The sequence below is a fragment of the Cervus canadensis genome, chromosome 18 (assembly GCF_019320065.1).
Source record: "Cervus canadensis isolate Bull #8, Minnesota chromosome 18, ASM1932006v1, whole genome shotgun sequence".
Lineage (NCBI taxonomy): Eukaryota > Metazoa > Chordata > Mammalia > Artiodactyla > Cervidae > Cervus > Cervus canadensis.
The window spans coordinates 52,185,785-52,208,508 of NC_057403.1; the positions used below are offsets into that span (position 1 = coordinate 52,185,785).

Here is a 22,724-nt window from a genome sequence, read left to right on the forward strand (position 1 = left end):
CCACCTCTAGGTGTGGAGATCCACTTGGAGGGCCCTGACAAGGAGAAGCCCGTGATGCTGCTGAACCACTTCACGTCAAGTTCCGCCCGGCCCACGGCGCAGGTCCTCCCCGTGCAGAACGAGGCGGGCTCCACCCCGTCGGGCCACCACTCACTTCCCCCCCAGATGATGACGGCGGCCTCGCACATCGCACCCATCCGGATGCTGAACTCCGTGCACAAGGCGGAAAGGGGGGGCACGGACATGAAGCTCCTCTCGTCCTCTGTGCACTCGCTGCTGTCCCTCGAGGAGCGCAGTAAAGTCTCTGGACCAAGAAGCAGCATCAAAGTGGACAAGAGCTTTGGCAATGCCATGATGGACGCGCTCCCCTCGTCCACCCCCCATCAGCCCATGCAGGTCCTCTCCGGACTCGCCGAGAGCAGCTCCGTGTCGCCCACTGTCTCCTTTGGTCCCCGCACCAAAGTCGTCCACGCGTCCGCGCTGGACAGGGTGATGAAGCCGGCGCAGCAGCCGGCCCTGGTGGTGGAAGCCAGCACTGCTGCCGCGGGGACGCCCAGCACCGTCTTCCACGTGGCTCGGCCGCCCATCAAACTCCTGGTGTCTTCGTCTGTCCCTGCGGATTCTGCCATCTCTGGTCAAACCTCCTGTTCTAACAACGTGCAAATAAGCGTGCCCCCTGCAATAATAAACCCCCGGACTGCTCTGTACACAGCCAACACCAAAGCTGCCTTCTCTGCGATGAGCAGTGTGCCCGTGGGCCCCCTGCAGGGCAGCTTCTGTGCGAACAGCAACACTGCCGCCTCCAGTAGCCACCCTTCCCCGTCCTTTGCAAACATGGCCACTGTGCCCAGCTGCCCGGCCCCCAGCTCCAGCCCCGCGCTCTCCTCGGTCCCCGAAAGCAGCTTCTACAGCAGCAGCGGCGGCGGCGGCAGCTCCCCCGGGAACCTCCCCGCCTCGGCCCAGAACCACCACCACCACCACCACCATCAGCAGCAGCCGGCGCCCCCGCAGCCGGCGCCCGCCCCGCCGCCCGGCTGTGTGGTGTGCACGTCGTGCGGCTGCAGCGGGAGCTGCGGCTCGAGCGGCCTGACCGTCAGCTACGCCAGCTACTTCCAGCACCCGTTCTCGGGGCCCTCAGTCTTCCCCTTCCCGTTCCTGCCCTTCAGCCCCGTGTGCGGCAGCGGCTACGTGGGTGCCCAGCAGTATGGCGGCGGCGCCTTCCCGGTCGTGCACTCGCCCTACGGCGGCGGCGTGGGCCCAGAGCCCGTGCTGGGCGGCCAGTCCGCCTTCACCGTCCCGCCTGTGCAGAACTTCATGGGGGCGGCGGGCGTCTACCAGGCCCAGGGCTTGGTGGGCAGTAGCAATGGTTCCAGTCACAAAAAGAGCGGGAACCTCTCGTGTTACAACTGTGGGGCCACCGGTCACCGCGCTCAGGACTGCAAGCAGCCGTCCATGGACTTCAATCGGCAAGGTAAAGCCTCTCGAGGTGGAGAGATCCAGACAGGAGTGTCCTTTTTATGAAAATAATAATCAACTTCCTTTTTTCTAAAGCAAGCAAGAAGTGATTTTCAAGTGCTCTCTGAAAAGGCACCAAACTCTTGATGGGCTGTGCAGCCCCGAGGGCAGCTTTGGTTCTGAGACTGTCTTTATGATTTCCGCCTGCTCCTCACTCCAGTGTGGCTCGCTGGCCGTGGCCCGACGGCTCCGCGGTCTGTTCTTTTGTGCCACGTGACTGGGGAGCAAGCGTGGGTGATTGAGAGCCACCCCAGTGTTAACTGAGAACCGAGGGCGTGGCGTGTGAGCGCAGGCGCTGCCGATGGGACTCTGTCCCCGCTTGTGTCCCCGGTCCCGAGTGGCGTGGCCGTGGCCGCCGTGTGGCTCCGTGGTGTCCTCGCTCCCTGTGCTGTATCTTCCTCCTCCCCCTTTCCTACTTCCACTCGCTATTTTTTTGTCTCCTTTAGTCAGGTGTGTGTTGCTGTCGTTACCACACCAGGTTTGTTCTTGCTGTTTTTCTGGGCATGGGGAAAGCTGGACAGTCAGCCACTTGCTTTCTGGAGACTTTTGAGGGGAACTGCACAGACAGCCTGGAGTCGGGTCTGGTGGCAGGTGGGGTGCCTGTGGGCTGTGGCCACCCCCGTTGACAGATGGTGCTGCGTCTCCTGAGGCAGCGAGCCCAGAGCCCGCTGTGGGGTCGGGCCTCCCTGGCCCTGCCCCAGGGAAGGGGCCAATTCTTGCTGTCTGAGCTCCCAAAGTTTGAGGGAAAGGACTGGGAACTCGGTAGTCTCTGCACCCTTTGTCTGATTTGATAAACTTTACAAAGAGTTTGGGGGTGCAGCAGGGGAATTGGGAGTGGTTAGAAGAGGTGGTTTAGATTTCCAGCACCCAAATCTTGACCAGTGACTCCGGAAATAACTTTGGACAGATCATGGCAGTAATTCTATGGTGATTCAAATTTGATCTCTTTTTTTTTTTTTCCCCCTTCTCTAGGTACTTTTAGGTTGAAATATGCCCCTCCAGCAGAAAGTCTGGACTCCACAGATTGATATTTTTCTCTGGCAACAGAACACTATTAAGCCATGGAGACCTAAGGAAAATTAAATACAAAACTGAGAAGTCTAGTTGCTGTTGAGCTTAATATTTTTAATCCAAAGGTGCTTTACTTTACTAGACTGGATAGAAAACCTAGCGTAGGAATGCATCAAACTCAGTTTTATTGCCAAAATCCTAGACGGGAGCTTGATGTCAGGACTGGCCTAGTGGGTATCTCCACTATGGGTGAAAACTGGCCACCTCCACCCTTGGTCGCAATGCAGAGACCTGCCGTCTCCTGAAGAGCATTGCCATAATTGGTCCTTCTAGGCTCACACGTAATTCCAGGGCAGCTACGTGAGGTTGGAATCGAGAACTGAAGGTCGGAGTTCTCCAAGTGGAGTTCTACCAGTCGGACTCTTGACACCCCTGGTGAGGGAAAAGGTCGCCTTTGTTTTGTTCTGTTTGTTCTGTTTCGTTCTTAACAGTGGTTAGGCACTAATCTCTGGGCTTTTTAAGGATTGCACTACAGAAGAATGTAAACTGATGTCAATCTCTGCAGTTCTGGGAGACAGACTCCCTGAGACCAGTCAGTGCAAGACACTCAGAGAATCCGTCTTTATAGAGTCGGCACCAGCAGGCTACATGACTTAGTACACAACAGAGATTTTAGTATTCCTTCCCTCCTTAAAAGCACTTGTAGCAGTTTCAGGTTTTTATTTTTATTTCTTCCTGCAAATACATTTAAACTACATTATTAAATAGAAATAGTTACTTGCAACAACTTAATTTCTAAAAGGGTCCAAGTCCCAGAGAATCCCTAGCTGTCAAAGCTTTGAGGACACCTTCCTTCCCAGCCCTTCAGAGCTTTGAGTCCTGTCGTCTTCCCCGTGAAGGAACCCTGGCAGACGCGATAGCAGCATGGCCTCGTGAGCGGCATTGACGGGAGGCTGCGTATCCTTAGCCAAGTTTGCAAGTTATTTTATCTCCCATGGACTTCCCAAGGACCCCAAGGCTCACTGCTAACGGATTCACACTTGAGACAGACCTTTCAACAATAATACAGTCCTACAATCTCTGAGCAAACGACTGAAATTTTCTCCTGTCAACTTCTTTTGTATTAGGCTCTGTATCAATAGTTAATTCCATTAAAAAATTACCGGAAAACTACGATAGAAAGTGGTTAAGACTCTGAAAGAGACTACACCGACAGGACAGAGCTACAAGATCTGCAGAAGTCTAGTTTTATCAAGGTGGGAAATAAAGTCCACCACGCAGCTCTCAATTTTACCCCACTGCAATGAGAGCTTTTGTTGTGAAAGTTAGGGACTTAAAGCTTCATGGCTAAAGGGAATTTTGTGCTTCAATAATACTGTTTTAAATGCTACAGCCTTCAATGTTAAAATACTGATTGGTAAGGCCTTGCCCAGGGATTTTCCAGTTGAATATTTAAAAGAGAAGAAAATAATACTACTCAGACCATTCTTAAAATGGGACAATCAGCCTCATGCAAAATTGGTGTAAATCAAGAGTACCCTAGAATTTGAGGCATTGTGTTGTAAGGCTTCAAATTTTTGAGATCAGTTTCCTGACTTCTTGGAAACTAAAGCAGAAAGTTGTTACTTTTTTTAATGAAAGGCTTTTAGTAGAGTTTTTTAGAGTTTTATTTTAGTAGAGTTTTATTTCTATGCAATGCAGAATTGACAGACCTCTGTATTCTCTCTCTTCTTGGCACACAGTATTACCTACAGTTTTGAAGTAATGATGATGCTTACAACAGCTTTTTGGGGGAATGTTACATTGATCTCTTTAAATTATAAACACTACAAAATGTCAAAATTGTGAGAACTGACACAACTTTGCCTTAAAGAGTACTAGACTGGAACTTGTCATATTATGTTTAAGGAAGACTTGGAGTGTTCATTGATGTTTACGATTTTAATATTTCTGAAGGCCGTTACAGTGGCCTGGATATGTGCTGAAAGCCAAACTTTTAAAATTTTTTGGTTTTTTTTTTAAACAAAGAACTATTTTAAATAAATCCTATTTCAACACAGTGAAATTGTTGAAAACCGTCTCATAACAAAAGAGAAAAATCATATTTAGGTTTTTTTTTTGTTTTAGTCGTCAGTATTGGGGAATGAAAGTGTCTGTTGTTACCCTTCTAACTGTTTTGATAAATATTAGAGGTTAGCGTTAAATACAACAAAAAATCAGAACAAACTTCAGTTTGAAGTATGACATTCAAATTGAGAGAAATAGGTTCAGACATTGTGTGGCTGTGTTCCAGTCATCAGAAGTCTCAGAGAAACTTCTAGCTGTCTTTGAAAATGCATGTGTGGCCACTCAGAGTTGCTAACGGTAAAATGTAAACACGGGACACACAGGCACAGAGCATTCAGCTGCCGAACCGTGAGACCTCTTCTCGAGTGAGTGAGTCCCATACCCGAACTTGGGAATATTTGCGAGCAGTATTCTCTCTGATGAAATTTCTCTCCAGAAGCAACCACAGTCAGTGAGCCTAAAGAGCATTTGGCATTTCCTCATCAGCTAGAAACACAGATCAGACTGACCCTTTCAACTAGTCATTGAAGTTGTGGGCTCAGTTTCCAAACACTGTGGCCCCAGGTAGGTGTGGCCCCAGCCACTTTGCTCTGTGTAGTCTGTCATATTTTAAAGTTTCTATCCCCAGGAATGGGGAAAGTGGAATGTACAGATTGAAGTAGATACAACGTTGGGATAAAACACTAATCTTTGTTTTGTTTTTTAAAACAGAACACTCGATTTTCTACCTTATTTTCTAATTTTTATTTTATGATATTGAAAATTGGAAAGTGTATAAATGTTAAAACCTTCTAATTGCTAAAGAGCACTGAGAAAATGGGAGCTAGCACTTAGAATAATAAAGACAAAACTATTTTCTTGAAAGCAGGTATGTGATTGGATGTTTTAAAAAACCAGCATCATTTATAATCTCCAAAAAATTACACGAGTTCCGCTTGTTAATATAGTAGTCAGTAGGTTCAGTATTTTAATTTACCAATTTAGAATTCTAGGTCCTTTATCGCAAGAAGTCCCACATAGTTTATACTGCACGCTGTATGGAGGTGCAGAGTGGGTAGTAACTTTGCCTAACGTTACATGGCTGTAACGCGTTCCCGTCTGAGCACAGGCTGACCGAGGCTTGCATCTGTCCACTCACTCCAGTGTTGCTAGTGAGCACTTTTCTGAGCGGGAACTGGGTTGCACCCTCCTCGCTCCTTGTCATTGTCACTCTTCCTGCTTCCGTGATGGCTTACTAGATGCCTTGCTAGTTTCACACACTGGTAACTGATGGTGTTACATGTCCAAGAGTCTTAAAGGTTGTAAGGGAAACCGTGACCCTGCTCAGATCGACCACCCATCCAGTGGATGGGCCTGTGGATCCTGAGCGAGGTGGCCGTCCTTTCCAAAGTGCAGATGACTCCCAAAGAATGAGGCAGGTGACATTTACATCCATGGGTTCTGAAGAGGCTCAATTACTGAAAAGTCCGGAGGTTCTGAATCAAAGTGAGTATCTTTAATCAACACTCGCAAACTACGTACTGTGCTGGTTGAGGCCAAAGGTCAATGTTACTACACTGTTATTGGAGGGAGGGGAGCGCCGGCCAGTCCATCCCGGTGCTGTGAGGAGCCCCTCATGCGTAAAGTTCTTAGATGCACAAAGACAGGCTTTGGTACTGAAACTGAAGACCTCGTGTACTCAAGAATCTTCACAGCTTCTATTGGACATATTTCTTTTTAGGAATGAAGGAAAATTCTCCCATTTTTGAGCCATTCTTTTATGTCAATTCTACAAAATTGCATGTAACTTTATAAATATTTTTAAAAGATATAGTTTTGTAAATATTTAATATTCTGCTAATTTGATTTTGAATTGTAAATGTCAAGTATTCTGTTTTTGGGGTTTTTATGTTTTATTATACTTTGTTAAAAAGGAAAAATTGTACATTTTTAGAATGTTTTTATGAGTAAATTTAATGTACTGAAAATAAAAATTAAAAAAAAAAAAAGGTTCTTTTTATTAGGTCTTTGTCTCATAGAATACGAGGCACATATCCTTTCCAATCGCGATTCTTGATTTCCAAGCTAGGGAGTCTGTTCTTTCCGCCGCCTTCTCAGTGTTAAAAAAGGGATACCTGGTCTTAAATCCACTGTCTAGTTTCCTGGGTTTTTAAAAAATGTTCTATGAATAGAAATGTGAATTGATTTGGGATTGGTTTTAAGGTGTTCCAACTCCCAGTTCTATAATCAGGGTCAGCATTACTAGATCAACTGTCCTTCGGATGTTTCCAAACTCATGGTGAGTGTGCCCTGGCATCTGTGGCCATGTCCTCTCTGGACTCGGGATGGTGGCAGGCTAACAAGCATGTGTTTGCCCTGGTCCGTGGTGCTACCCTGAGCAGTGCAGGCCACAGAGAGAGAATTCAGGGACTTTCTCCCTAGCAGGAAATCTCCAGTTTGGCTTGGTCTTCTCCGACTTGTGGATACCCGGAGAAAAACACGTGCATATGCATGGTTCCGGGACTGGTCAGGGTTCCTGTCAGGTAAATAGCATCAGGAGACACAGCTGGCCACTCCTGGGACCTGCTAGGTTGCAGCCCCTCAGGGAAGGCCTTCCTCTGGTCACACCCAGGGCCTCCGAGGATGGAGATCACGTGCACACCTGCTGTTTACTGTATACAGCTCCCAACCCGGCCACGTTAGGTACCATGTACTACCACCACGTAATGCCTTCCAGACCACACCCCACACACAGTCAGTACTTTGTGTGTTGTACTTTAGTTCATCTAGAGCAGGTTTTCAAGTGCTTATTCCCACAAAACACCTACCCCCCGACCCGTCCCCCCCCCACACTTTGTGGCACATCTGTAATTTTAAGAGAATTGAGTTTTTTGAAGGCAGGACACTTTGACCAACGTGAGCAAGGTGGAGCAAGGTCTCTTGTTCCTAAGGCAGAGACCTTCAGAGGTGGGTGTCCCTACACCCACAGTGAGGCCAGCCTCAACATTCCTCACTGGGAAGGGTATTATACACTTGGCTTTGGATAGTACAGATGCAAGTCTCAAATACTAAGCCATTAACTTGAACTTTGATGAGTTTTTAGTTGTGCCTTTATTCACCTTAGTTCATTAAAAATGTTTTAAAGATCCTATAAATAGAGTGACCACCCATTAATGTGGGATATAAGTTAAGTCAGCCCTCTCAGCACGGTATTTTTGTCTTTAAAAAGCAGAGTTTCTTGTAGGAATCTTATTGATCACACAGTAGTTACAATAATGTCAGATATAATCATGTATACAATCTAAACAAGACAGGCTAATTAAGAATGTACATAATGTAAAAATATACATATTAAAAGTTACATGTGGACAGGTGCATGCAGCAGGAAGAGCAGATTGGGGCTGAGTGCCCGTATGCAGTAATATTGCTTTTTCTTCCTCAATTACAGTAAATAACTGCCACTAACAGATACAGGTTTTCCACACACATCTAGATACACAAGGATGAATGGTGACCTGCTACGTGTACAGTCTCAAGTGGGTCTGTGATCCTTCTGTGGTAGCTCTCACAAAAAATAGTACATAGTGAACTCCATGCAGGTAGTAGGAAGCACTCGTTATTTATTCTAGTTGGACTTCAAAAATGTTTAACGTTTGACAATATCTGTGAAGAACGTTTGCTTTTGCCATTTTCAAAATTGACATGCACATGGAGCGGGAGTACTTTGATGACTGCCTGACCTAACAGTGATAACTGAAATACTCTTAAAAATGTTTTAATAACGTATTTTAGTCACAACACAACATAAAACATGGATCATCTACAGCTACAAGCCAAAAGGCAGAAGTGTATCTGAATTTTGTTTGCTTTTAGTTTCAGTATCCTGCAGTTTTCTACCTTTGTCCCAAAGAATGAAACCCATGTAACTGCTTGTTTATTTACCAAAGCAGGCACCATTTTGAGCTCTTAAGAGAATATTCAAAACAAAAAATGTCATTCTCTTTCTCTAGGCCTTCTGAAAAACTTGACCAAAATTATAAATTATTCAAGGTTCCTGTTGAGCAGTGGTGTTGTTACTGTCTAGAGAACAAACCAAATGAGAACTCCGGAATGAGAGTGCTAACTTGAAACACACTTATTAGCAAGTGGTGACCCTGGACAGCAGCATGGTTTCCTTATTTCCTATACACCCCCATTCACCCTGCTTTTTGCCCACTATTATGGCAAATGCATTGGGGGTGGGTGGCTATACCTGACAACATACACTTAAAAGATCCTCTCAAGGAGATTCCTCCAGTTGACTGCAAACCCTTCTATAAAAAGCTGGCAGCTTCTGTGAACCTAGAGAAGACAATGTCTCTCTGAATGCTCAAAACTGCAAGTTTTCTTTTGGGGGGAAAAAACATTAACTTGAAGGTCTATATTATTGGCAACTTATAATGCAAAGTATTTTATTTTTAAACATTAAATTTAAAAACAAGATAGCCTAGGTTAAATAATAAAGTTTCCCCAAGCTGAATGTGCTCATTTGGAGCTCAGTTTTTCTGCTTGAAGTACAAAAAAAAACTTCCTAAAACTCCTAGGCAGCAAACTACTGTTTTGATGATCGGTGATTAGATGAACTGATCAACCTCAGTTGGTAACATCCCTTTTTTATTCCTTGGTAAGGGTTTAAAAAATTCTGTAACAGACGCATTTTTCTTTTAGTCTTACACAGATAATTTCATTCCAAAAGTCTCCTGAGAGGCGTATACCATATACAGGAATCCATCTTCATCCTTCTCGCTTTCATACACTTCACAAATCGGAGTGGACACACTCACCATGCTATGTCCATTCACTAACAGGAAGAAGGCTTGATTAGCATTGAGCTGTAAGCGCCTTCTGTTGAAAGAAAACACGTGAAGAAATAGATACATCAATACACAGGGAGAATGTACAAAATATCACCCATATTGGATAGTATTAAAGTATAAAGATTTTGCTAATGTTGCTTCTGGCAAAATGAAATATGACTTAACTGATGATTTGAATTTCTCACAAAGCACAGAATGTTTTCTATGACTATATGCAAGATAAGTATTAACGATAATCCTTGATAGATCATTTTTACTACATTCCTTAGGCCAGTTTTAAACTGGCCTAAGTATGCTGGACTTTCCTGGTGGCGCAGTGGATAAGAATCTGTTAATGCAGGGGACACAGGTTCAATCCTTGCTCCGGGAAGATTCCACATGCTTTGTGGTAGCAACTAATTAAGCCCATGCACCAAACTACTGAGCCCTCGTGGTATCTACATAGATGTCAGGATGAAAGAATCAGAAGGGACTTGAGATTCAGCAGGTTAAGAAACCTAAAAACTCAGAAACGAAACACCTTATAGTTTTATTAAGTTGCATAGATTTTTATCAGAACTAGATGGTAGATTTATCTGTAAGCCTGTTAAAGAATGAGAAGTTACCCAAAGAAGTAAGTTTAAAAGATGATTAAATACCTTATTATCTTGATGAGCTCACTCATGTTGACATGATCAGGCACCAGGAACTTTGTTTTATCCAGGACAGGAAGCTGTTTCTCACCTTTGTATCGTTCTATTATTACCTAGAAAAGAAGCCACAAAAGTGGTTTTTAACATAGCCATTAACAGTGAAAAATAGTAAAACTACTTCCTTTGTTGTAACTGGCACATGCCAAAACAGGGTTTACAACAGCACACTTGTTCCTTGTGAAATAAGGTGCACAAGACAACATGGCTGCCTTCAGAGAAGGGCAAGGTAGCCACCAGGTGGGCAAAGTCTGCTATGACTTCTGTTATTTGGAACCATGAAAATATACTACCTAGTCAGAAAAAGACCCCAAGCCTTAAAAGAACAGAGATGCTGAGTACCAGCTTTAATCTCAATCTACACCAATTCCACTACCTGTGACATGACGAGAGTTTTAATAAAACTTTAAGATCTTAACTATGGTAATAGACTCAAATGCTAAGTAACTATCTGACAAGTAGAGACCATGATTAGCTGATCTGGAGACAATTTTTTTTTTTTTTTTTGCAGACTTCTCAGAGATTCTGTCATTTTATAAGATAGCTTTGCTTTTTTAAAAAATGAGTTTTAAAACAATCTTGAACTATGCAGTGATCAAAAATAGTTCCACATTATGACTTAAATCCATTAGCTTCTTGCCATACTTCCTTCCTATAAAGGAAAAAAAATTGTGTTTTAGTGGTAAGCCACATTATATAAGCTATGACTGCAGACTAGTGACTGCCCTTGAGCCTTAGTATTACCTATTTACTGAGTACCATGGATATCCTTCCCCATGTAGAGCAATTCTTTAGCCTGCTGTTAACAGGCTAAAGAAGAAGTTGTAAGGCAGGAATGGAAAATCTTGAGAGTTTAAATGCTTATATATATGCTGTTCCACCGTATGGGGCCTACATGAGGTTCTGTAAGGCAAGCCAAGCTGTCGTCACCTTCCCTGGCAAGATCAATAGCTTGAAAGTGAAAGCGAAATCTCTCAGTCATGTCCGATTCTGGGACCCCATGGACTATAGCCTACCAGGCTCCTCCGTCCATGGGATTTTCCAGGCAAGAACACTGGAGTGGGTTGCCATGTCCTCCTCCAAGAGATCTTCCCAACCCAGGGACTGAACCCGGGTCTCCCACATTGTAGGTAGACGCTTTACTGTCTGAGCCACCAGGGAAGTTCAAAACATGGTATCTGCAAGTATGAATATGACTTCTGCAAAAAACCTGAAACTACTAGCAAAAAGATGACCGAAAATGTATGTAAACATTCATATTTCAAAAGGAGGTTATGGAATACTGGTGGACTGTTGGGCTGGTTATTTTGATTCCAATGACTGACAAGTACCTGCTAGCAAATACACACAGCAGGTACTCAAAAGTGAAGAAAAACCTTAAAATTAGCGAAATTACCCAGAAACCTCATGCCCAGGTCATATGTAGGCCTAAGCGTGAAGACAAACTGAAATTTCCAACCAGTCTAAGAAACACAGCAAACATACCTTAAGTACAGAACCCTACAGTCCTGACCCTGCTGAGCAGACCCTTCCTATTGTCTCTTCTGTCTACTTCACAACCCTAATCCCAGATCTTCCCTTCTTCTCTTCCCTCACTTTGGTATGAAATGATCAATCAGAAAGTCAACCATGGAAGCTTCTGCAGAAGTTAGCAGTGGGTGCAATCTTTAAGAGGTGACAATCACCTCCCAGCCACATGGAATGGGATTCTCTTCCTATTTTATAGATGAAGATACAGCAGCTCCTCTCAGAATTTTAGTAATTAGCCCAAGATCACTTAGTAACCCTGAACCTAGGGCCACAATTCAGTCTCTGTCTGAAGCCAAAAGCTCCTTGACCATTTCTCTCTAGACCTAGTTTCACCTAGTTTCACAACAGAAACCTAATTAAGGTCCACCACCAAAGGACCCAGGGCACGGCACATGTAGGCCCTTATTCTACAGGAGCAGCATCTTTCCCCCCACCTTCTGCAAAGAAACCGATCATAAGACGTCGTCTTTCTCTGGGGCCCAGTCGGGCAGCCTGGGCTGTACAGTCACAGTTACGTCTTGAGAGCTATTGATTCTCCCACAGTTGTAGTCTCTGCTTCCTTCAGAAGAGGGTGGACTTCACTCTTCTTTGATAAACAGATTTAGCCCCCTTTATCAACAGATCTAGCCCCCTTATCAATTCTTTACCAAGTAAAATTTACATGGCTTGTGAAATGTGTAACATTAAGGCAGCAGACTCAGACTTGGGAGGAAACAGTGATCAGATTACACTGCAGATGAAGATGCCTCCATTCCAGGTCACTAAATGAACACACTGGTTGCATGGTTGTAGATTCCTGCAGAAGCCCGTCAGGCAGTCACATGAAGAAACACTACTGAAGCAGTGCTCTCTTCTGTGTACATTAACAATAACTGAAACAGAGATGACCTACCGGGATTTTGGTAGGATGCTGCTCTCGGATAAGTCGGACATCTTCTACTCTTTGTTCTGCAAAGAAAGGAAGAAACACTGGCATTATTAAGGGCCAAAAATCCAACTTATTTTCTGCACTGGTAGACTTCCCTATCTGACCCCACCTATCCTTAGCTGTGGTAGAGCAAAGCAGTAAAAACATCTTCCCTAGAACTGAGAGAAACCAAACACTAACACCTCATACCTCACAAAGGTTAATATGCAAGATTAACATACAGAGATTGGTTGCATTTCTCTATATTAACAATGAAATATCAGAAAGGTAATGTAAAAAAAAAAAAAAAATATATATATATATATATATATATATGTATATCTTTCAAAGTTGCATCAAAAACAAAATGAAACTTGGGAATAAACCTGACCAAAGAGGTGAATCACTTGAACACTGACAGCTATAAAACATTAATAAAATTAATGTTCATTCAAAGAAATGGAAATATATCCCATGCTCTTGGAGTGGAAGAATACTGTTAAAGTGGCCAAACTACACAAAGCAATCTACAGATTTAATGTAATCCCTATCAAATTACCCTTGCACAGAACTAGACCAAATAATCCTAAAATCTATATAGAACCATAGAAGACCCAGAATTGCCAAAGCAATCCTGAAGAAAAAGAACAAAGAAAGAGGAATAACCTTCCAGACTTCAGACAATATTACAAACCTATGGTAATCAAAACTGTGTTAGTCGCACAGAAACAGACACATGGATCAGTGGAACAGAACAGAGCGCCCAGAAATAAATCCACACACCTATAGTCAATTAATGTTTGACAAAAAAGGTAAGAACATACAATGGAAAAATGTCTCTTCAGCAAGTTGTACTGGAAAATTTGGACAGCTACATGTGTATCAGTGAAGTTAGAACACATGCTTACTATTCACAAAAATAAACTCAAAATGGTTTAAAGACCTAAATGTAAGAGAGGACACCATAAAACTCCTAGAAAACAGTATAGGTAAAACATTCCCTGACATAAATCTTCACAGTGTTTTCTTAGTCTCCCAAGGCAATAGAAATAAAAGCAAAAATAAACAAACAGGACCTAATCAAACTTACAAGCTTTTGCACAGCAAAGGAAACATTCAAAGGAACAAAAAGATAACCTACAGAGGGGGAGAAGAATATTTGCAAATGATGCAGCTGACAAGAGCTTAATTTCCAAAACATATAAACAGTTAATACAACTCAACAACAAAACAAACAATCCAATTAAAAAATAAGGAGAAGACCTAAATAGACATTTCTACAAAGACATCCAACAGGCACATAAAAAGATGCTCAACATAACTAATAACTGATTACAATATATCAAAACTACAATGAGTTGTTTATCGTATACACTGATCAGAATGGCCATCATTAAAAAGCCTACAAATAAATGCTGGAGATGGTGTGGAGAAAAGGGAACCCTGCTACTGTTGGTAGGAATGTAAGCTGGTGAAGCCACTATGGAGAACAATAATGAGTGCCTCAAAAAACAAAAAACAGAACTACCATATGACCCTGCAATCCCACTCCTGGGCATATATGGATCTAAAGAAAACTAATATGAAAAGATATATGCACCCCAATGTTCACAGCAACACTATTCATGACAGACCAGACAGAAAAGCAACCTCAGTGTCTATCAACAGAGGAATGGATAAAGATGTGGTACATACATACAATGGAGTATTATTCAGCCAAAAAGAAGAATGAAATAATGCCATCTACAGCTACATGGATAGACCTAGAGATTATCATACTAAGCAAAGTAAGAGAAGGACAAATATATGATATCACTAATATGTGGAACCTAAAATATGACACAAATGAACTTATCTATGAAACAGAAATAGACTCAAATACATATAGAATGGACTTGTGGTTGCCAAAGGAGAGGGAGAGGGGGAGGGTTAGATTGGGAGGTTGGTATCAGCAGATGCAAACTATTATATACAGAATGCATAAATAAGGTCCTATTTTACAATTCAGTTCAGTTCAGTTCAGTTGCTCAGTCGGGTCCGACTCTTTGCGACCCTGAGAATCGCAGCACACCAGGCCTCCCTATCCATCACAAACTCCCGGAGTTTACTCAAACTCATGCCCATTGAGTCAGTGATGCCATCCAGCCATCTCATCCTCTGTCGTCCCCTTCTCCTCCTGCCCCCAATCCCTCCCAGCATCAGGGTCTTTTCCAATGAGTCAACTCCTCGCATGAGGTGGCCAAAGTATTAGAGTTTCAGCTTCAGTGTCAGTCCTTCCAATGAACACTCAGGACTTAACTCCTTTAGGATGGACTGGTTGGATCTCCTTGCAGTCCAAGGGACTCTCAAGAGTCTTCTCCAACACCACAGTTCAAAAGCATCAATTCTTCGGAGCTCAGCTTTCTTCACAGTCCAACTCTCACATCCATACATGACCACTGGAAAAACCATAGCCTTGACTAGACGGATCTTTGTTGGCAAAGTAATGTCTCTGCTTTTTAATATGCTATCTAGGTTGGTCATAATTTTCCTTCCAAGGAGTAAGCGTCTTTTAATTTCATGGGCTGCAGTCACCATCTGCAGTGATTTTGGAGCCCCAAAAAATAAAGTCTGACACTGTTTCCACTGTCTCCCCATCTATTTCCCATGAGGTGATGGGACCAGATGCCATGATCTTAGTTTTCTGAATGTTCAGCTTTAAGCCAACTTTTTCACTCTCCTCTTTCACTTTCATCAAGAGGCTTGTTCCTCTTCACTTTCTGCCATAAGGGTGGTGTCATCTGCATATCTGTGCATATCTGAGGTTATTGATATTTCTCCCGGCAATCTTGATTCCAGCTTGTGCTTCTTCCAGCCGAGCATTATTTTATAATAAGGGAACTATATTCAATATCCTATAAGAAGTCAATGAAAAATTAAAAAAAGATTCAATGAGATCATTGGTACACCCCTTGCAAATATCTGCACATAGTAGATGGTTAATAAATGCTCCCTGTTATTCAACATGAAATAATGTCATTTGCAACAACATGGATGGACCTAGAGATTATCATATTAAGTCAGAGAAAAACAAATATCATATGATATCACTTACATGTACAATCTAAAAAGTGATACAAATGAACTTATTTATTAATAAGGGTTTGGAGAGCTTCTGGGTGGCAGGAGAGTGCAATTACCAAGCTCCAAGGAGACAGAAGCTCCTGTATTCAGCATTCTTCCTCACTCCATGCATCTCTTCCTTTAGCTGTTCCCTGGAAGGCTTTCATAGCTGTCATATTTAGTTAGTTAAGTCGCTCAGTCGTGTCCGACTCTTTGTGACCCTGTGGACTGTAGCCCACCAGGCTGCTCCGTCCATGGGATTCTCCAGGCAAGAATACTGCAGTGGGTTGCCATTTCCTTCTCCGCCATATTAGGTTGGTGCAAAAGTAATTGCGGTTTTGCACTGTTAAACTTCACCATTTGATATTAGAATACATTCTGAAATAAATGTGGTTATGCTATACATCATTTTAATGTGTGTTTTTCACTTTATGTTTTTTTTTGCTAATAACATTACTTGCTGTTTATATCTATTTTAGACTACAGAAATGATGTACAAAAAGCAAATCTGAGCAACTTACGAGTTCAAAATGCATCATAAAACATCAGAGACAACTTGCAGCATCAACAACACATTTGGCCCAATTGCTAACAAATGTACAGTGCTTTGGTGGTTCAAAGAAGTTCTGCAAAGGAGACAAAAGCCTTGAAGATGAGGATTGTAGTGGCCAGGCATCAGAAGTTGACGATGACCAATTGAGAGGATCATTGAAGTTGCAAGAGAAGTTGCCAAAGAACTCAACGTCGATCATTCTACGGTCCTTCAGCATTTGAAGCAAATTGTAAAGGTGAAAAGCTCAATAAGTGGGTGCCTCATGTTGTTGTTTAGTCACTAAGTCATGTCTGACTCTTTCTGACCCCATGGACTTTAGCATACCAGGCTTTCCTGTCCTTCCCTTCTGCGGGAGTTTGCTCAAACTCATGTCCATTGAGTTGGTGATGCCATCCAACCATCTCATCCTGTCATTCCCTTCTCCTGCTGCCCTCACAATCCTTCCCAGCATCAGGGTCTTTTCCAATGAGTCAGCTCTTCGCATCATGGCCAAAGTATTGAAACTTCAGCATCAGTCCTTCCAGTGAATAATATTCAGGATTGATTTCCTTTAGGACTGACTGGTTTGATCTCCTTGCTGTCCAAGGGACTCTCAAGAGTCTTCTCCAGCACCACAGTTCAAAAGCATTAATTCTTCCATGCTCAGCCTTTTTTTATGGTCCAACTCTCACATCCACACATGACTACTGGAAAACCATAGCTTTGACTATATGGACCTTTACCAGCAAAGTGATATCTGATTTTTAATATGCTGTCTAGGTTGATCACAGATTTTTCTTCCAAGGAGCAAGTGTCTTTTAATTTCATGGCTGCAGTGAGCATCCACAGTGATTTTGGAGTCCAGGAAAAGAAAATCTGTCACTGTTTCCACTTTTCCCCCATCTATCTGCTATGAAGTGATGGAACTGGATGCTATGATCTTAGTTTTTTGAATGTTGACTTAGCAGACTGAAAATCATCATTCTGAAGTGTTGTCTTCTCTTATTCTATGCAAAAACAAAGAAGCATTTCTCGATTGCATTGTGACGTGTGACAAAAAGTGGATTTTATATGACAACCAGTGACTGACTACCAGCTCAGTGGTTGGACCGAGAAGAAGCTCCAAGTCTAAGTGTTAGTCGCTCAGTTGTGCCCGACTCTTTGCGACCCCATGGACTGCAGCCCACCAGGTTCCTCTGTCCATGAGATTTTCCACTGGAGTGGGTTGCCATTTCCTTCTCCAGGGGGAAGAAGTTCCAAAGCACTTCCCAAAGCCAAACTTCTACCCCAAAAAGGTCATAGTCACTTTGATGGCCTGCTGCCCGTCTGATCCACTAGTGTTCTGAATCCCAGTGAAATCACTACATCTGAAAAGTATGCTCAGCAAATTGATGAAATGCACTGGAAACTGCAATGCCTGCTGCAGGTATTGGTAAACAGAATGGGCCCAATTCTCTATGACAACACTCGACCACAAGTTGCACAACCCACGCTTCAAAAGTTGAATGAATTGGGCTACAAAGTTTTGCCTCATCCGCCATATTCACCTGACCTCTCGCCAACCAGCTACCACTTCTTCAAGCATCTTGACAACTTTTTGGAGGGAAAACATTTCCACAACCAGCAGGAGGCAGAAAATGCTTTCCAAGAGTTCCCAGAATCCTGAAGCATGGATTTTTATGCTACAGGAATAAACTTATTTCTCGTTGGCAAAAATGCATTGATTGTAATGCCTCCTATTTTGATTAATAAGGATGTGTTTAAGCCAAGCTATAATGATTTAAAATTCAGGGTCCAAACCTGCAATTACTTTTGTACCAACCTAACCATAATCTGATAATCTAGTAATTAAAAGCACTGTGAGCCACTCTGGTAATTTAGTCAAACACAAAGTGGTCTTGGAAAACTGATTTATATAACTAATCAGAGCACTTGCAATTAGCCTTTGGTGGGGGGAGGGGTCAGGCAGGATGGAGCCCTTAACTTCTTGGATCTAAGGCTATCACCAGATAGTGTCAGAATTAGTTAAACACAGGACAATGAGCTGAACTGCTTGATGTGTGTGGAAAAATACTTATGTCTGGTGTCAGAAGTGAGTCACAAAAAAAATAAAAAGTGAGCCACAGTGTTCAGGACAGCACTGTCAAGTAGAAGAGACACAAAGGTGGAGTTTTTCTTTACATCATCCTTTGAACTCCTCTCTATTTCTGGGGTGTCACTGATACTGTTATTACTTCTCTCAGCTCTGTCCTTATATCTGTCCTATCCCAGAAAAGATGCTGAACCACCTATACTCCACTACCAGCCCTCTTCATAACAAAAATCTCCATCTTGTCAGAGCAGATTTCACAAGCAAAGGGAAACCATAATTTATTTAAATCACTGCAGCCAATATGTAATAAGTTTAACATACCCTGAAATATCTCACATTTAAAAGCTTATCCAAATAAATTTAAGGTAAAAGGAATCACATGGCATCACCAACTCGGACATGAGTTTCAACAAGCTTCGAGAGTTAGTGATGGACAGGGAAGCCTGGTGTGCTACAGTTCATGGGTTTGCAAACAGTCAGTCACGACTGAACTGAACTAAAAAGGAATCACTCAGGCTTAAGGATGAGAGATTTTTTATGTAAGGAGAAAAGGTTTACTATGGTTAAGTGGAGAACGGAAAAGCAAAATAGGCTCTAAATGTGGGGCTTCAAACTATAGTGTCAAAAGCTTTATTTTGATTCATCCCCAAAATATGGTCCAGAAAGGAAGGCAAAAATGATCATTTTCATTAAAGGTGGGACAACTGAGGAAGACAAGTGACTTCCTTAAGATGACAAGAGTAGTACCAGAGTCCTAGAGGAGTATCTTTAGCGTCCCAGCCAGCTGCAATGAAAATCCAGTGGTAAGCCTGGAATAACTAAATATAAAGATGGTATATGCCGAAGCCTCTTTGAGTAGAAGGCTGTTTTCAGAGGCCAGCAGTATATTTAACAAAAGCATTATTACCAACACCACTGTTCAACAGCATAAAAGTCTTTCACTCAGTTACTTTCTTAGTGCTGTTATGATCTGTTTATCATTTGCCTTTCTCAACAGACTGCCCCTGGCTTCAGTCACTTCTGTATTCCCCCAGGGCTCAGGCTTGTACAAAGATGAAATAGAAGCATAATAAATATTTCCCTCAATATGCCTATAAATAAACAATGTAAAACCCCACCCATCAAGGAGTGACATAGCTTAAGCTCAGGGAGTGTTATCTAGGTGTTGGTATAAACCTCACTCTTCAGTCTACCTGTTAGAGTAATTGGAGTTATTTATTCTAGATTACCACATCAACTTCTGAGACAACGAAGACCCATTTGATTATTGATGGTGAAGCTTAAGATCTAGGTTTAACATTGAATCTCAGCAGATTATGTCTAGGAGACAGATCTGTTATTAAACTAGGGCAACCCTAGAAGAAAATGGAGTGAAATTATGACATTTGAGAATACTGAATCCAAAAATATTTGCTCAAGTATAAATTTAAAGTTCACAAAATTATTCAAAATATTTTTAAGGACACACCACTGCCTCTTGACTCAGTGCTAGTCCACTTCATGTACTGGCTACCTCCTGGAGGATGGGAAGAATTCTTACCAGAAGGGTTGAAGGGCAAGTCCAGACTTTGCCACTAGGTGGACCATGATCTCCACCTCTCAGGGCCCCACCCAGTTTTGGCTACAAAAGGAAGTGGTTGTTTTGGGTGAGCTCTAAGATTCTATCAACCCTGGTAGACTATATCGTATCAGAGCTATACTCAATTTTTAATTAACCCAAACTCACTCACTTGGGAAGAGTATTTATTGCTCAAGCTACCTGGGGCTGGTCTTAGGTTCCACAAAAATGGTATCTCCAAAGAACAGATTTGCCTCATTTACTGTGCTACAAAAAGATTATCAGTGCAGATTATCACGATCAATAGCAAGGAAAGGCAATAGCCATTAAATGAAACATTCTTCTGCAAAATGACTATTAAGCCCTTTTTTAAAAAAAATGAGGAGAGGGCAATACTAATTCTTATAACAAGGAGAAAATTTACCTTTTTTATTGATGTTAGCTGAACCTACTGTAGTTGTCATTGCACAAGATATGTAAACCAAGTCATCACGCTGAATACCTTAAATTTACATAGTAATGAATGTCATTTCTCAATAAAAGTACAAAAAAAAAAAAAGAATCAAGTCAGGAGACAAGGGAGAAAAAAAAGGAGTGGTAGTAAACAAAGCTGAAGAAAGAGGAAAGCCCACAAATATAGTATATGCAACATACACAAATGGAGAAAAACTAAGGCATTCCTACTAGTTTGCCCTCAGGGCCACAGGCACCAGGTGAATTCCTTCTAATTCATTATTTTATTGTCATTTATTTTCACTTTATCTCATTATTCCTCACTTTTCCTACTCTTACTACCTACTCTTCTTCAGGGATTTTTCTTTTTTTTTTTATGATAGAAAATAAGTGTCTATGTATGCAGCCCTAAGTGCTTTGAAATTATTTGTAAAGACAGTGAGAAATACTTGAGTCTGATCCCAAATAATTTCATAATTAGATGGATTAGAGAGAATGAGATTGAGGACCATAGCATTAATCCACGAAGAGAAATCACAAGGGCAGTGTCAGAGATCTGAAGAAGATATATATATTTTTTCCATTTATTTTTATTAGTTGGAGGCTAATTACTTTACATTCAGGGATTTTTCTAGAAAACCTAAAAGTACTCTAAGCAAAAGGAAAGTTAACTATGGTATTGGGTCCTGAGAAAATGGGCATCTTTCCCATACAAACGTCCCCAGTTAACTTTTAATGCCAGTCAGTAAGGAGAGTAGCCAGGTACAATGGCCAATCTGCTCCAAATACAGCTCCCAGGGCTGCACAAAAACTAATATTCACGAATATCTTAGTTCACAAAGGTCATTATATACAAAATTTCTTTAAAAAAAAAGAAAAGAATAAAGACACCTCTAAGTCTTGCAAACCAGCCAACTGCTTCAAGAGGCTGAAAAAGATATCCTCTTCAGATCAACATGAATTTCATTTTTTGTAGTTTCTCAGGCACAGGAAATAATTATCGATAATGAGATCTACAAAACCATATCCAGGTTCAAATGAATGCTTGCCTCTTTTCCAGACTCCGGGAAACTAGACCAAAGTAGACAGCAGAGATACTGCTGAAGATCGTAAAGATTAGGACAGGAAGGAACGCTGGTCCCGCCCTACTCCACCTGGCCTGAGATAAACAAACAAGCCTTACACAAGGATCTACAAGGAGGCCACGCTGGTATTGCAGCAGTTTTGCTTTAAAAGGAGCACCAATCACCTCCTTCCCATCGGTTTTGTGCAGGAGTAAGTATTGTGATGGTGTTACTTTCGGTTTCCACCAAACACTAGCATGCTAAGTAGGGACTCCAGCCCGAACTGGGAGAGAACGGATTTGCCGCTGGTGTCAAAGAATGCTGTCGCTAGCCAGTGAGAAGAGCCACCCACCCTCGCGCTTGTACCACAAATAGGACCAAGACGTCGCAGCCACGCAGGGCTGCAGGGGAAGGGGCGGGCGTGAGGACCCCTCTCCGTGGAGGTCCTGACATCTGAAGGGACCATGTGTGACCTAGACGTGCACCCACGGTGCCACCACCTCTGAGAACCCGGCCTGGCCCCGGGTCAGACTCCCCCACAAGGACAGCACGCTCGCGCTCGTCTCGTCGGAGGGCCCGAACACCCCGGGGCTGGGCGCTGACGGCCCCAGGCTCACAACCCGGCGGCCGCCCGGGCCGAAAGGTGATTCAGCAGCTCCCAGCCAGCGCGCCCTCGGCCCCTCAGGCCCCCGGGCCCGGCGGCCCTCGGCCCGACAGGTTCCCTGCCTCGACTCCCTCAGCCGCCCGGGCCCGGCCTTCCCGCAGCCCCCACCTCAGCTAGCCTCGGCCCCTCAGCCCCGTAGCCCTCCGCCCACCCGCCCTCTCCGGAGCCCCTCAGCCCGGCTCGGCCCCGCTGCCTCGGCCCCTGAGCCCCCGCCGGCCCTCAGACAGCGTCCGGCCCGCGGCACCCACCGAAGGTTCGGCGCTGTTTGAAGGTTTTCTCGGACGGCATAGCGCTGCAGGCTGGGTGGGGGCAGCGAGTTGGAGGGTCCAGGCGGCGGCGGAGACGGCGACAGCTCCGACGGTGGCGACAGCGACTTCTCTTGTGTCTCCTCAGCCCGCAGACGCGTCAGGTGACCTGCGCGGCGTCCTGGGAGGCGGGGCTAGGGGCGGGCCTCAGTGGCCGCCATGGCGGGCGTGGCGGAAGCGGGCCGCGCGCAGCGGCCGGGGCGGGCTCGAAGCGCGTGGGTGGCGAGGAGCGCGTCGCGCGCATGCGCAACGCCAGGGCTCGCGGGAGCGAATGGGCGCGCGGCTACCGGCCTCGGGCCGGGGGAGAGCGAGCCCGGAACTTGGCCGTCCCTCGCGGGCTTGTGCCCGGCGGACGCGCGCGGTGCTGTTTCCCTGGCTGAGCTGCAGGGGCGCGGCCTCG

The 22,724-nt window shown here is 43.7% G+C and overlaps 2 protein-coding genes across 2 annotated transcripts in view; one reads left to right on the forward strand and one right to left on the reverse strand.

Moving 5' to 3' along the window:
* ZCCHC14 (zinc finger CCHC-type containing 14) overlaps positions 1 to 8,551 on the forward strand; it is a 50,068-nt gene extending 41,517 nt beyond the window's left edge. Inside the window, exons 12-13 of the mRNA XM_043434885.1 lie at positions 11 to 1,471; positions 2,488 to 8,551. Of these exons, the coding sequence (XP_043290820.1) occupies positions 11 to 1,471; positions 2,488 to 2,543 (1,517 nt within the window). The 3' untranslated portion in view covers positions 2,544 to 8,551. The remainder of the gene's footprint in view (positions 1 to 10; positions 1,472 to 2,487) is intronic.
* A 653-nt stretch (positions 8,552 to 9,204) lies between these two features.
* Positions 9,205 to 22,448, reverse strand: MAP1LC3B (microtubule associated protein 1 light chain 3 beta). Its single transcript, XM_043434886.1, has 4 exons — positions 22,268 to 22,448; positions 12,540 to 12,595; positions 10,067 to 10,173; positions 9,205 to 9,456 (listed from the first exon to the last, which is right to left on the reverse strand). The coding sequence occupies exons 1-4, from the start codon at positions 22,305 to 22,307 to the stop codon at positions 9,282 to 9,284; spliced, it is 378 nt and encodes a 125-aa protein (XP_043290821.1). The 5' UTR covers positions 22,308 to 22,448; the 3' UTR covers positions 9,205 to 9,281.
* Between the last annotated feature and the right edge of the window lie 276 nt (positions 22,449 to 22,724).

Bases quoted from the DNA above. Each gene is read 5' to 3' on its own strand.
- MAP1LC3B (XM_043434886.1), bottom strand. From the start codon at position 22,307: ATGCCGTCCGAGAAAACCTTCAAACAGCGCCGAACCTTCG. The intron at 12,596-22,267 runs GTGGGTGCCGCG...CTTTCTTTGCAG, and splicing joins CAAACAGCGCCGAACCTTCG to AACAAAGAGTAGAAGATGTC. The intron at 9,457-10,066 runs GTATTTAATCAT...TTCTTTCAACAG, and splicing joins GAGCTCATCAAGATAATAAG to AAGGCGCTTACAGCTCAATG.